This window comes from Theropithecus gelada, chromosome 10, assembly GCF_003255815.1.
Source record: "Theropithecus gelada isolate Dixy chromosome 10, Tgel_1.0, whole genome shotgun sequence".
Classification (NCBI taxonomy): Eukaryota; Metazoa; Chordata; class Mammalia; order Primates; family Cercopithecidae; genus Theropithecus; species Theropithecus gelada.
The window spans coordinates 12,158,350-12,173,521 of NC_037678.1; the positions used below are offsets into that span (position 1 = coordinate 12,158,350).

Genomic DNA, 15,172 nt, shown 5'->3' on the forward strand with positions numbered 1-15,172 from the left:
GCTGGGATTACAGGCACCTGCCACCATGCCTGGCTAATTTTTGTATTTTTAGTAGACACGGGGTTTCACCATGGTGGCCAGGCTGGTCTCAAACTCCTGACCTCAGGTGATCCACCCGCCTTGGCCTCCCAAAGTGCCGGGATTACAGGTGTGAGCCACCGCGCCCAGCCAATTCTGTCTATTCCTTCTAGGGAAATCCTCCACCCTTCAGGACCCTTCCTGGGTGCGCTGAGTTATGTCCTGGGCTGTGTCCCTCGACCTCCACTGCCCTATGCTGGCTCCCTCTGGTGGGATGTTTGCTGGAGAGCCGGCCTCCCCCTCTAGGCCCAGGAGGGCTCAGGGATGGCTGGGGCTAAGGAGACTCAGGAGCGTCCCCCATCTGTCACCTGACTCCAAGCTCTGTCTGAGTGCCTTGTTTTGTACACCTTCCCATCTCTCCTGCCGGGGAGCCATGATGGTCCCCCCATCTCGCAGATAGAGGGAAGGAACTTCTGACCAGAGCATGTTAGTGGTGGAATCAGGAGTGGAAGGGGTTCCCGGCTCCCGGTGCAGCATTCTCGGTCATCAGCAGCTGCATCTTTGTCATCACTGTTATCAACATTAGTTTTTGCACTTTACCTGCAACGTAATAATGCGTGGTGGTTGTCATGTTCACAAGGCAGTGGCCTGATGAGGAAGGTACCAGTATCATCATCTCCAGTTTGCAGATGAGAAAACTGAGGTTCAAAGAGGATATGCTTGGAGGTGACAGAGCTGAGACTGAGAGCCAGGTCTTGCCACCCCAAACATATGGGTTTAACCAGTACATTTTTTCATATCAAACGGAGGCCAAGTGCTGCAGATAAACAGTGAGGCCTGAGGGCTCAGAGCAGCAGGGTCAGAGAGCCTCAGGGGCTCAGGGTAGGTCTGGAGGGATGGGGAGAGCCTGGGGGTCCCAGGTTGAGCCGGGTGATATGGCAGGAGAAGGGGTCCCAAAGCCAGAGGCTGGGGACCAGGGTGAGCCAAGGACCTGGAACCAGTCAGACTCAAGTTAGAGTCCCAGCTTTGTCACTGCTGCTGTGTGGCCCCCAAGCTCAGCATCATCCCCCAACCCCCCGGCATCTCTGTAGCCTGCAGTTCTTCAGCTGGGGAGGAGAAATAACACCCCTTCTTGTTACTGTGGTAGGTGATTAATAAATACTTGTTAAATACACAAAGGATACAGTGATGCTTCAGTGAGAGAGAGGAGGCAGCGCCTGGCATGGAGTTGGCAGAAATTCCCTGAGAGGGGCTGGAGAGAGAGGATGACTGGTTCCTCAGGTCCCCAAGGCCAAGCTCTGTGACCTCGGGCAAGTCACATCACCTCCCTGGTTGTCTCACCCAGTAACAGTCACCTCGAAGTCTGGTGATGGGATGACATGAGATGCATGACAGCCTGGCAGACTGGCACTGGCCACTGCTCCCCAGGCGTGAGCTCCCTGCTGCTGTCTAAAGGAGCAGAGTTTCAGGCAGGGCTGGAGCTGCTGCCTGGCTCCGGCAGGGCCTGGCGGAGGTGCCCCTGCAACAGCCATCATGTGTCTGGTCAGTAGCACGGGTCTCAGGAGGAGGTTTGCCCTCGAAGCCTTCCAGGTGCTGGGACCTGCCGAGGCTGCTGCAAGCTGATCAGCGTTTCTTTTTCAAAGAGGGTTGTGGGCAAGGACAGATAAGTTCGTGTCCTAAAATTGTCGGGAAAACCTAAAAGTTGACAGGGTTGGGGTGGTCTTCCTGCCTCCTCTGGACCCCCAGGAGGCAGAGTCTGCAGCCCCTCCCTAATTCCTCAGGATGGGGCAGAATGGCTGGTGTCAGTGGTGAGGACTGAACTAACTTCCACAGTTGTTGACTTACTGTACCACCTTGGACACGGTGCCATGCCCTGTTCTTGGCCTCGGTTTCCCCAGCTGGCTAATGAAGTCTGGACTAGAGACCTGCAGATTTTGGATGTTTACAGCACAGTAAAATTAAAAGAAAGCCAGACGCAGTGGCTCATGCCTGTGATCCCAGCATTTTGGGAGGCTGAGGCAGGAGGACAGCTTGAGGCCAGGAGTTTGAGACTAGCCTAGAAAACATAATAAGACCCCCTCTCTATAAAAAATAGTAATAATCGCCGGGCGCAGTGACTCACACCTGTAATCTCAGCACTTTGGGAGGCCAAGACGGGCAGATCACGAGGTCAGGAGATCGAGACCATCCTGGCTAACATGGTGAAAACCCATCTCTACTAAAAATAAAAAAAATCAGCCGGGTGTGGTGGCGGGCACCTGTAGTCCCAGCTACTCAGGAGAGCAAGACAGGAGAATGGCGTGAACCTGGGAGGTGGAGGTTGCAGTGAGCCGAGATCGTGCCACTGTACTCCAGCTTGGGCGACAGAGACAGAGCGAGACTCGGTCTCAAAAAAAAAAAAAAGTAATAATTTTTATTTTTATTTATTTATTTTTTGAGACAGAGTTTCACTCTTGTTGCCCAGGCTGGAGTGCAATGACACAATCTCAGCTCACTGTAACCTCCACCTCCCAGGTTCAAGTGGTCCTCCTGCCTCAGCCTCCCGAGTAGCTGGGATTACAGGCACCCACCACCACGCCCGGCTAGTTTTGTATTTTTAGTAGAAACAGGTTTCTCCATGTTGGTCAGGCTGGTCTCAAACTCCTGACCTCAGGTGATTCGCCCACCTTGGCCTCCCAAAGTGCTGGGATTACAGGCGTGAGCCACCGCGCCCGGCCAATAATAAATTTTTAAAAATTAAAAGTCTGGTAACTGGTGTAGCACTGTCACTTCTTCATTTTGCCAAGAAAAGACATTAACATTTTAAAAGCAGTCAGCATCTCCTGTGACCATCACTTTCTAAAAAAATGTTTGCAACTGAAAGAGTCCCAGGATATAAAGGACAGCAGTACCATTGATTTTTTTTTTGAGATGGAGTCTTGCTCTGTTGCCCAGGCTGGAGTGCAGTGGTGTGATCTTGGCTGACTGCAACCTCTGCCTGCTGGGTTCAAGCAATTCTCATGCCTCAGCCTCCCGAGGAGCTGGGATTACAGGCGTGTGCCACCATGCCCAGCTAATTTTTTTGTATTTTTTGTAGAGATGGGGTTTTGCCATGTTGCTCAGGCTGGTCTTGAACTCCTGGCCTCAAGAGATCCGCCTGCCTCTGCCTCCCAAAGTGCTGGGGTTACAGGCATGAACCACCGCGCCTGGCCCATTGATCCTTCTTAGGCTCATTTTGCCATGGGCTAGTGGCCCACACTGGGGGTTTCAGAAACCTCAGGCCCCACTTCACCAATCCCTCTGGTTCTATCATTTATATGTCAAGCTCTGTGACCTTCAAAAAAGCTGGGGAGGATGAGTAGTCCCTTAATTGGAGGAGGACCTGACCCCAGGGAGAGGAAGAACTTGTTCAAGGTCACATGCAGGGCCGTGGCAGGGGGCCTCCCACAAAAGTAGTTTAATCATAGGGATAAAGCAGACACCTAAACAACCAGGGCTCTTTTTTATTTTATTATTTATTTATTTATTTATTTTGAGATGGAGTCTCACTGTGTCACCCAGCCTAGAGTGCAGTGGCTTAATCTCGGCTCACTGCAACCTCCGCCTCCCAAGTTCAAGCAATTCTCCTGCCTCAGCCTCCCTAGTAGCTGGGATTACAGGCGCCCACCACCATGCCTGGCTAATTGTTTTGAATTTTTAGTAGAGACAGAGTTTCACCAAGTTGGCCAGGCTGGTCTTGAACTCCTGGCCTCAAGGGATCTGCCCGGCCTCCCAAAGTGCTGGGATTACAGGTGCGAGTCACCGCGCCCAGCAGGGCTCTTTTTTAAAAAAAATATCTCTAGTCAGAGGAGGATGGTACTGAATTGTCAAGGCCTTTTGACCCTCTCCTGCCATCGTCAGCCTTCCCCAGGAAGCCCCATGTGACAAGGAAGAGAAAACCTGGCCATCTCCTGGTGGTTGTCACATGGGAACACAATGCCCAGCTCATACCCTTCACTTTTTGGCCAGGCCTTGCACAGGTCAGCCTCGAATTAGCAGCGGAACCGCTCTCTCTTGCTAAAATGGTCTGTGGTGGCAGCAGCATGCACTTATTTGAGCGAGTCACTGCAGACCAAGGGTTCTCAGGGGGATGGGGTGTCCCAGGGGCTGCTGCATGGGGAAGGGTGCCAGGTCTGAGGAGTGCCAGGGAAGCAGCTTTCCTGCTAAGCTCCAGGATGTGCTGGGGGCACTGGGAACCCAAGACCGGACCCAGCACATAGCAAAAGCTCAGGATACCTGCTGTAAGCTGTCGGGGAGGTGTCAGGGTGAGGGGTAAACTATGTCCCCATCGGGCTGCACTGTGGAGCCCAGTGGGCTGGAGGGGCTGGGGAGTGAGTGTTGCCGTTGGGGCTGGGGATTGTGGAAGCTCAGGGTTGACCCTGGGCACTCGCTAATGGGGAGGCGTGGGCACTGCTGGCAAGGGGACGCCCAATCTCTGTAGCCATCAGGGGATCGGCTCCCTTAGCCCCAAGGCCCCTCCCAGAGGTGGGGAAGTCCATGAAGACATCTCATCTGCAGCACCGGGTGAACTCGCCAGGTCAGGAGCCAATCCCACCGGGCAGAGAACCAGGGATGCCCTGGAACCCTGGGCTTGTGTTTGGCCTTGGGCAGGGGCCCCCACCCTCTCTGGGACTCAGTGACCTCACCTGTTGAAGGCCTGGGCCGCCACACCCTGTCCCCTCTGCCTCTATCCTGCACACCTGTGGATGGTGGTCCAGTTTGGACTGGCTGGTTTCTTCCCTGCCTTTGCCCCAAAACCCACCCCAGCCCCCTCCAGGGAGGAAGTGGATGAGGAACCCAGGGGTAGGGGTGAGGCCTTATTCAGGGCTGGCCCACCTGGCCCCACTCTCGGACTCTTAGCAAGTCCTTCCTATCTCTGGATTTCCTTGGCCTCAGACATAAAATGAGGGTCCTGAACTCGGTGACCCTATGCTCCTCCTGTCCTGACAGTCCGCGGTGCTCCTGGAGCCGTTTGAGGCAGTGGGACAGAACAGGGGGAATATGTTTAGCAAAGAAAGGCCTCCCTGAAAACTCTATTTATAGAGCAGAAGGTGTGCCTGGTCCCAGAACCCCAAGGTTTCCATCTGGAGCCCTGGCTGCTGGGATGCTGCGGGAGGGGGCAAAGAGGGTCTGAGCCTCCAGCTCTGAAAGGCCAGCCTTGCATTACAGGCCATGCCTGCATGACCTGTTAGGTCTCCAGCATGATATCTCATTGGCCCATTTTCTCTTTTTTTTTTGAGGCGGAGCCTCACTTTGTTGCCCAGGCTGGAGTGCAGTGGCACGATCTTGGCTCACTGCAACCTACGCCTCCCAGGTTCAAGCGATCCTCCTGCCTCAGCCCCCCTAGTAGCTGGGATTACAGGCATATGCCACCATGCCTGGCCTAATTTGTGTGTTTTTTGGTTTTTGGTTTTTTTTTTTTGAGATGGAGTCTCGCTCTGTCGCCCAGGCTGGAGTGCAGTGGCCGGATCTCAGCTCACTGCAAGCTCCGCCTGCCGGGTTTACGCTATTCTCCTGCCTCAGCCTCCTGAGTAGCTGGGACTACAGGCGCCCGCCACCACACCCGGCTAGTTTTTTGTATTTTTTAGTAGAGACGGGGTTTCTCCGTGTTAGCCAGGATGGTCTCCATCTCCTGACCTCGTGATCGGCCCGTCTCGGCCTCCCAAAGTGCTGGGATTGCAGGCTTGAGCCACCGCGCCCAGCCCTAATTTGTGTATTTTTATAGAGACGGGGTTTCTCCATGTTGGTCAGGCTGGTCTCAAACTCCCAACCTCAGGTGATTCACCTACGTCAGCCTCCCAAAGTGCTGAGATTATAGGCGTGAGCCACCGCGCCCAGCCCTAATTTGTGTATTTTTATAGAGACGGGGTTTCTCCATGTTGGTCAGACTGGCCTCAAACTCCCAACCTCAGGTGATTCACCTACCTCAGCCTCCCAAAGTGCTGGGATGACAGGTGTGAGCCACCGCACCCGGCCAGCCCCATTTTCAAGATGAGGAAACTGAGTTTCAGAGTAGTCAGTAGCTCGCCCAAGTCACACAGTGGATCTAGGACTTCAACCCAGGACTGTAGGAGCCAGGGAGCTCTTTGGGAACAAGGGGAATAGGGAGAAGAACTCGGAGTCAGGGTGGGTGACCGCGGGGGAGGAGGTGGGGGCAGGGCTCACTCTCCCTGGGCCCGGAGAGGGAGTTTCTCTTGGGAAGAGGCAGGCTCTGAGGCTGTTGATCTCTAAATTATAGCGTTGGCGCGTACCGGTTGCTGCAGCAACCGAGTTGTCCTGAACCGGGGAAGTGTATAAACATTGCCACAGATGCACAATTAGATCAGGAAGAAGAATAGAACAGAAAATAGAAACTTCCAGCCTTATGTAATTCTGGGCCAAAATGTTATTGGGAACCCAGGCCCAGTCCTGGCCCTGCCAGCTGCCGGGGGCAGGGTAGCACCATGTCTTCCCTGGGGACCCAGTGGCAGGGAGGGGTGGAGAGAGGGTCTGTCCTCTACGGCCCGAGGCACATCCCGCCACCCAGTGCGGTGAGGGGCCTCTTCTGCTGCAACAGCTGGGGATGCTTGATAGGCAAATCCTGCCTGTCACTAGCTCCTGGGAAGTGTGGGAAGGCAAGCAGGAGGGTGATGGCTTTACCCCAGCGCCTGCTGTCCCCGTAGGTCCCATGAGGTAGGGAGTTTTGGTGCCCATGTTACAGGTGAAGACATGGAAGCTCAGAGAGGTGAACTGAGTGTGTCCTCCCCTCCCACTCCCTGTCTCCCCGCCATCAACTCATTCATGTTGGTGCCACGCAAGTTTGTATCCACTGCCAGCTTTGTGGCTGGCAGCTGGCTTTCCCTCTCTGAGCCACCCGGGACATGGGAATAGCGATGTCTACAGAGGAGTCAAAGCTGGGGACTCCCCCTTCCTCCATGGGGCACTGGGCAGGAATTTGGGCTCAAGGACTCAAAGCAACACTGGGAGGGAAGAGTCTAAGAAAGTAGCTCAGACCCAGGTGGGGCTGCGGGTTCCAGTAGAACTTTCTTTTTCTTTTTCTTTTTTCTTTTTTTCCTTTTTTTGACATGGGGTCTTGCTCTGTGGCCCAGGCTGGAGTTCCGTGGGATGATCACAGCTCACGGCAGCCTTGACCCCCTGGGCTCAATAGATCCTCCTGCCTTAGCCTCCCGAGTAGCTGATGCCACAGGCATGCACCACGATGCCTGGCTAATTTTCTTATTTTTTGTAGAGATGGGGTTTCACTATGTTGCCCACGCTGGTCTCAAACTCCTGGCACAAACAATCCTTGCATCTCGGCCTCCCAAAATGCTGAGATCACAGGCATGAGCCCCTGTGTTCGGCCGGAAATTTCTCAGTGCTAGAACTCTCCTATATGTCTTCTCTGTCCAGTGTGGTGTGGTGGCCATTGACCATATGTGGCTCCTGATCACTTAAAATGTGGCTCATGCAAGGAAGGAGCTATAGTTAATATTTTATTTAGTTTTAATTAAATGTAAAGAGCCACAGGTGGCCAGTGTCTATCTTACAGGAGGATGTCCAGCCCCCAAGAAGCCCAAAAGTCCATAGATGGAATCCAGGGAGGGGAGCGGGCCCAGAGCCTCCGTGGCTCCCTATGCTCAGGGCAAGCAGGACAGAGGGACAGGGAGGAACCGAGATGGGCCTCAGGAAGCTTCCAGAACAGTGAGCATAGGAGGGCCGGAGGGGCAGTGTTGAGGGGCAGGGACTAGGACCTGGATCCTTGTGGCTTTAGCTTCCTGGTCTGTGGACCCCTATCTCTAAGCTGGGCCGGACTCAGGGGCACTGGCTCAGACCCTGTCATCAGAACCCCCTCCGCAGCCACCCTCCACCTGCTGCGGCAGAGGAAGTCTTAGGTCCTGGTCCAGGCTCACCTGCTTCTGAGAGTCTTGGGGCTGAGTCTGGGTGGCCCTGAGGAGACCCCTCGCTCCCCAGCATCTCACCTGTCTGGCTTCTCCTCTGCAGGCCCTGCGTCTTCCCAGGTGACCACGCCGGCTTCAGGACATGCACGGACACAGCCGCAACGGCCAGGCCCACGTGCCCCGGCGGAAACGCCGCAACCGCTTTGTCAAGAAGAACGGCCAATGCAATGTGTACTTCGCCAACCTGAGCAACAAGTCGCAGCGCTACATGGCGGACATCTTCACCACCTGCGTGGACACGCGCTGGCGCTACATGCTCATGATCTTCTCCGCGGCCTTCCTTGTTTCCTGGCTCTTTTTTGGCCTCCTCTTCTGGTGTATCGCCTTCTTCCACGGTGACCTGGAGGCCAGCCCAGGGGTGCCCGGGGCGGGGGGGCCAGCGGCGGGCAGTGGCGGGGCAGCTCCGGCGGCCCCCAAGCCCTGCATCATGCACGTGAACGGCTTCCTGGGTGCCTTCCTGTTCTCGGTGGAGACGCAGACGACCATCGGCTACGGGTTCCGGTGCGTGACGGAGGAGTGCCCGCTGGCAGTCATCGCTGTGGTGGTCCAGTCCATCGTGGGCTGCGTCATCGACTCCTTCATGATCGGCACCATCATGGCCAAGATGGCGCGGCCCAAGAAGCGGGCACAGACGCTGCTGTTCAGCCACCACGCGGTCATCTCGGTGCGCGACGGCAAGCTCTGCCTCATGTGGCGCGTGGGTAACCTACGCAAGAGCCACATTGTGGAGGCCCACGTGCGGGCCCAGCTCATCAAGCCCTACATGACCCAGGAGGGTGAGTACCTGCCCCTGGACCAGCGGGACCTCAACGTGGGCTATGACATCGGCCTGGACCGCATCTTCCTGGTGTCGCCCATCATCATTGTCCACGAGATCGACGAGGACAGCCCGCTCTATGGCATGGGCAAGGAGGAGCTGGAGTCAGAGGACTTCGAGATCGTGGTCATCCTGGAGGGCATGGTGGAGGCCACGGCCATGACCACCCAGGCCCGCAGCTCCTACCTGGCCAGCGAGATCCTGTGGGGCCACCGCTTTGAGCCCGTGGTCTTCGAGGAGAAGAGCCACTACAAGGTGGACTACTCGCGTTTTCACAAGACCTACGAGGTGGCTGGCACGCCCTGCTGCTCGGCCCGGGAGCTGCAGGAGAGTAAGATCACCGTGCTACCCGCCCCGCCGCCCCCTCCCAGTGCCTTCTGCTACGAGAACGAGCTGGCCCTCATGAGCCAGGAGGAAGAGGAGATGGAGGAGGAGGCGGCTGCGGCGGCCGCAGTGGCCGCAGGCCTGGGCCTGGAGGCCGGCTCCAAGGAGGAGGCGGGCATCATCCGGATGCTGGAGTTCGGCAGCCACCTGGACCTGGAGCGCATGCAGGCTTCCCTCCCGCTGGACAACATCTCCTACCGCAGGGAGTCTGCTATCTGACCTCCAGGCCCGGCCCTCACCACTGCCCACAAGAGCCTCTGCCGGGGGTAGGATGCCAGGACACCCCCTCCCACACTCAGGACAGAGCCAACCCTGGCTCCGTGGACCTTCTGGAGGAAGGTGGGGGTTTCAAAGACTGGGGGACCCCTTCCTCCTGACTCCAGCACCCCGGCCTGGGAAGAGCTCGGCCCAATCAGCCTGGGTTCCCGCAGCGCCTACTCCTGGTGGCTCTGGGTCCCCGGATCCACCACCCTTCCCCCAATGACTCGTCAAGGACGTACCCTCTTTGCTCTCAGAACCTTGGGGAAGGTGACTGGACTGCTGGGTGGGAGACATCTCGGGGTTTCAGGGTGGGCAGGGGGTTAGTTTGGGGAGGGGGGTGCGTTTCTTTTGCATGACTGTGGCCTGTTGCTCATGACTTTCTTTTGTAAATATCTATAAATGGAGACAGATGGAGACACCAAATTCACCTTCTGCCGTTTTTACCTGCCAGACAAGGAGATACGGTCCCTCTCTGTGCACCCTTCCCCACCCTGCCCATCAAGCCTAGCCCCTTCCCCTGCCCAGCTGGCTGGCCCCTTGAGGCCCACAAAGCCAGCCACCTTCGCCCTTGGATGGTGTTGAGTTTGGGTGCAGAGGAGGGACTCTGAGGGGTGGGATGAGGGATCATCCCTCCCTCCCTGCAGTCCCTCCGGCCCCGGGGCCCAGCCCAGATCGACAATAGAGTTTGTAACTATATATATATACACATTTGAGATGGAGTTTGTAACCATATATATATATATATATATTTGAGACGGAGTTTCGCTCTTGTTGCCCAGGCTGGAGTGTAATGGAGCAATCTCGGCTCACTGCAACCTCCGCCTCCTGGCTTCAAGCGATTTTCCTGCCTCAGCCTCCTGAGTAGCTGAGATTACAGGCATGAGCCACCACACTCAGCTAATTTTTGTATTTTTAGTAAAGATGGGTTTCACCATGTTGGCCAGGCTGGTCTCGAACTCCTGACCTCAGGTGATCCACCCACCTTGGCCTCCCAAAGTGTTAGGATTACAAGCGTGAGTCACTGCGCCCGGCCGTAACTATATATTTTTAATAAAGTATATTGTCCATTGGTTGGCTGGTTGAAGATGGAGGGGTGAGAAGGAGAGACAGTGAGCAAGCACACATGTAATTGTGCCTGTGTGTCATGTGTGTGCCTGTGTAGTATGTATGCCTATGTGTTAGGTGTGTGCCTGTATGTGTCATGTGTGTGCCTGTGTTAGGTGTGTGTCTGTGTGTGCCTGTGTGTTATGTGTGTGCCTGTGTAGTATGTGTATCATGTGTGTGCCTGTGTGTTATGTGTGTGCCTGTGTAGTATGTGTGCCTGTGTGTTATGTATGTGCCTGTGTGTTATGTGTGTGCCTGTGTCATGTGTGTGCCTGTGTAGTATGTGTGCCTGTGTGTTATGTGTGTGCCTGTGTGTTATGTGTGTGCCTGTGTAGTATGTGTGCCTGTGTGTTATGTGTGTGCCTGTGTAGTATGTGTGTCATGTGTGTGCCTGTGTGTTATGTGTGTGCCTGTGTAGTATGTGTGCCTGTGTGTTAGGTGTGTGCCTGTGTAGTATGTGTGTTATGTGTGTGCCTGTGTGTTAGGTGTGTGCCTGTGTACTATGTGTGCCTGTGTGTTATGTGTGTGCCTGTGTCATGTGTGTGCCTGTGTAGTATGTGTGCCTGTGTGTTATGTGTGCCTGTGTGTTATGTGTGTGCCTGTGTGTTAGGTGCGTGCCTGTGTAGTATGTGTGCCTGTGTGTTAGGTGCGTGCCTGTGTAGTATGTGTACCTGTGTAGTATGTGTGCCTGTGTGTATGTATGTGCCTGTGTTATGCGTGTGCTGGTGTAGTATGTGTGCCTGTGTGCCTGCATGTGTCTGTGTGTTATGTGTGTGCCTGTGTTATGTGTGTGCCTGTGTAGTATGTGTGCCTGTGTGTGCCTGTTATGTGTGTGCCTGTGTAGTATGTGTGCCTGCATGTGTCTGTGTGTGTGGCCCTTTCTGAGTGACTGACCCTTGGAGGGAACTTTATCACCTGCCATTCTCCTTCCTGCGAGTCAATAGAAGGATCTGGAGTTGGCATCAAAGAACCAAAAGCTTTGATGTCAGAGCTTTGTTACCTAATAGCTGTGTGACTGTCAGTTCTTGGCCTCAGTTTCATCTTCTGCAGAATGGGATTAACCATCCCTCCCGCCCGCGATAATGGGCAGGATAGCCCTGTGTGGATGTCAGCCAACCCTTCCTAACTCAGGTGGAAGGGGGAAGGGCCCACCCGATCCACACCTCCCTACATATATGCAGATCCAGACATCGCTGGTAGAGCTGGTGGCAGGACACTGATGGGAAGGGCCCAGGGGCCGGGAAACCTGGTCACAGACTTGACCAAGACAAGCTTGGTCTCTGCTCTCTGTGGAACCTTGGGTAAGTCCCTTCCTTTCTCTGGCTTCGGTTAGCCTATGCTATGTAACCAGTCAGCGCAAAACGGAGAGCAATGATGCATCCTCTGTTAGGGTCCTGTGGGTGGGCTGGGGTTCCTAGCTGATTTCTCCTGGGCTCACCCGGCAGCTGTGCTCAGCTGGACCGTCAGTGGGCCTGGAAGACCCCCAAAGAACATGTCGGCAGCTGGTCTGACTGCTTTCTGGGGGGCTTTGGTTCTCCTCCAATAGGCTACATCACATTCCTTCATGGCGACTCCGGGCAGCAACCTAAGAGGGCGAAGGTTTCTGGAGGCCTAGCCTTGAACTTGGATAACACCACTTCCGCTGCAGTCTATCGGACAGAGTCCAGGTCACAAGGCCAGCCCAGATTCAAAGGGTGGGAAATTAGACTCCACCTTCTGAGAAGGAGGCAAAGTCACATTGCCAAGGACATGCCGAGCAGGAGGGAGCTGTGGCCATAGTTGGTCATCTATCCCAGAGCCTTGGAGTTTGAGGGTTCCTCCCACCCGACCTCTATTCTACAGGCCAACTGTGTGCCTCGGGCTGTAAGGAAGCAGAAAGCACCCTTCTGGGTCCCAGGGATCTTCCACACAAAGGTGCCAGCTGCCTCGAGAAACAGGGAACCAGCCGGCAAGCTTGCCTTGTGAATGACCACGTCTCACCAGCCCCGGCAGTATAGCTGCTGTTTGGGTGAATCACTGTGCACCCCGTATGCTGCGCTGCTGCAGAAGGAAACTGGAGACCTCTTTCCTGGAGATGGAGCCTCGTTCGGGATCCAAGCCTCCCAACAGATAACTCATAATGTCTCTGATTTGCATAACACCTTTCACGTCCTTGGGTTCATTGAACTCTTACGAAGCTCCAAGAGGAAGCCAGGACAAGGATTATGGCCTCCTTTTACTGATGAGGAAATAAATGGTGGCCCAGAGAACCAGGGGACTGGCTGGAAACAAAGTGAGGACAGTCAGAGGCCCAGGACCCTGCTTCTCCTTCACTCCATCCTCTCCCAGGTGGGGGCTCAATGAGGGGGAGGGGCTGCTTCCTTTCCTCTTCTGCCCCCTCTCAGATTTCCCAGAGTGCACCTGTGGTCTTTGGGGGCCCCCCCGAAGAGCCTGTGGGGGCCGCTCAGGAAGAAAGAAATTCACATTCTGGAAGGACCCCTGGTCCTCTTCTGTCAGCTGAGTACCCCAGGGTCTCACTCCTGACCCTGGAGGCTCATGAGAGATGTCCCGCTATCCAGCCCCGCAGGCCCTGGGTGGGTCTCGCCAGGTCTCCCCGGTCCTCCCTCCACATCCCCAGGATGCCACGGCTCCCGGGCTACAAGCAGTAACTGAAGAGGACTCAGGCTCAGGTGCTCCCAGACTCAGAAGCCTCCACCTGGAGCACGTCTTCGGGGATGTCCACCCTCCTCTAAGATATGCGAGAGGCCTGGATGCAGGGTGAGGAAGGGGTACATGTGGGGTTACCTCAAAGAGGGCCCGTCATCCACCATCCAGAGCAACATGGGGCGTTCCAAGGTCCCTCCAGGCCCTTCACCAGCTTGCGGCTTGCTCATATGCTTGTGGTAGTTGCTCTTTTTGGAGGGGCCTGGTCTCTCTGGTCACATGCAAGGTGACCTGTGGCAGGGTCACACAGAAGAGGCAAGTGAAAGCCCAAAGCCAGGACTTCTGGAGTGCCAAAGGTCAGCTCCAGTGTGGGCACTGGGGGAGAGGGCCATGAGGTGCCAAGAGCCCGCAGCTGCAGGGAGGCTCCCAGGCCTGGCTGCGCTGCAAACTCCTGCTGGCTCAGCTCTGCTTGGGGCTGACTCACCTTCCCTCTCCCACCTGTTCCCCTTTCACAGCCCTCCCACCTGCCTCCCTCCTCGTGCGGCTCCTCTGATCTCTCACTCCACTCCGGCTCCTGCGGCACTGACATGGGGGGAATGCTGCGTCTGGGGGTGTAAGAACCTTAGATGTCACGGAGCCTAGAATTGCGCACACAGGCGGGCTGAAGGGGCCGTAAAGTGCTGCCAAGCCCTCCTCATGCCACACCAGCTTCCCTGCAGAGTCAGGGTAGGGAGACCCCCCTCTGCCCTGCCCTGCCCTCTCTTCCCCAGTTCGGTCACAGCCTCTGGGGGAGCAGGAGTGGTGGGCGGGATGGAGAGAATGACGAGGGTATCATGCATGCAGAAGAAAAGGAGGAAGACAGGGAGGGAGGAAGAGGAAGAAAGGGAGGCTGACAGGGAGGGAGGAAGAGGAAGAAAGGGAGGAAGACAGGGAGGGAGGAAGAGAAAGAAAAGGAGGAAGACAGGGAGGGAGGAAGAGGAAGAAAGGGAGGCAGACAGATAGGGAGGAAGAGGAAGAAAGGGAGGCAGACAGATAGGGAGGAAGAGGGCGGGTCTAATGGGAGCAGAAAACCCCACCCTCATCTGGCCACGCCTGCCTGCCTGCCTGCCTGCCTGCCTGCCTGGAATCCCACAGTTGAGACCTAATCCTTGTAGATTCACCATGGCTTCCTTCCCACCAGCTTCTGGAAGATTTATCTTCCTTATGAACTCAAATAGCTCATAGAAGAATAGAGAAGAACTTAGGAGGCATCCAACTCAGCTATTTCACCTCATCGCGTTCACCCCCATCTTTGTTAGATCCCACGACTGCAATCAGAGGACTGCTTCCTGCGTCTGGCTTTTCTCATTGCAGTTTTTTCCAGGTATTGACTTTTCTGGGTATTGATGAATTCTACATCTTTTCAATTTTTTTTTTTTTTTTTGAGATGGAGTCTCACTGTGTTGCCCAGGCTGGAGTGCAATGATGTAATCTCGGCTCACCACAACCTCCACCTCCTGGGTTCAAGAGATTCTCCTGACCAGGCATAGTGTCTCATGCCTGTAATCCTAGGACTTTGGGAAGCCGAGGCGGGCAGATCACCTGAGGTTGGGAGTTCAAGACCAGCCTGACCAACATGGAGAAACCCTGTCTCTACTAAAAATACAAAATTAGCCGGGCATGGTGGCACATGCCTGTAATATCAGCTACTCGGGAGGCTGAGGCAGGAGAATCACTTGAACCCGGGGGGTCGGAGGTTGCAGTGAGCCGAGATCGCGCCATTGTACTCCATCCTGGGCAACAAGAGTGAAACACCATCTCAAAAAGAAAAAAAAAAAAGAGAGATTCTCCTGCCTCAGCCTCCCAAGTAGTTGGGATTACAGGTGCACACCACCATGCCTGGCTAATTTTTTTGTATTTTTAGTACAGATAGAGTTATGTCGACCAGGCAAGTCTCGAACTCCTGACCTTGTGATCTGCCCTCCTCAGCCTCGCAAAGTAGTGGGATTGC

At 55.2% G+C, this 15,172-nt stretch overlaps 1 protein-coding gene across 2 annotated transcripts in view; it reads left to right on the forward strand.

Moving 5' to 3' along the window:
* The window catches only part of KCNJ4 (potassium voltage-gated channel subfamily J member 4), a 29,297-nt gene extending 19,439 nt beyond the window's left edge, over positions 1–9,858 (forward strand). For both annotated transcript variants that reach the window (XM_025399848.1, XM_025399849.1), the window contains exon 2: positions 8,017–9,858. In XM_025399848.1, the coding sequence (XP_025255633.1) occupies positions 8,056–9,393 (1,338 nt within the window). In that variant the 5' untranslated portion in view covers positions 8,017–8,055 and the 3' untranslated portion in view covers positions 9,394–9,858. The remainder of the gene's footprint in view (positions 1–8,016) is intronic.
* Positions 9,859–15,172: the final 5,314 nt, after the last annotated feature.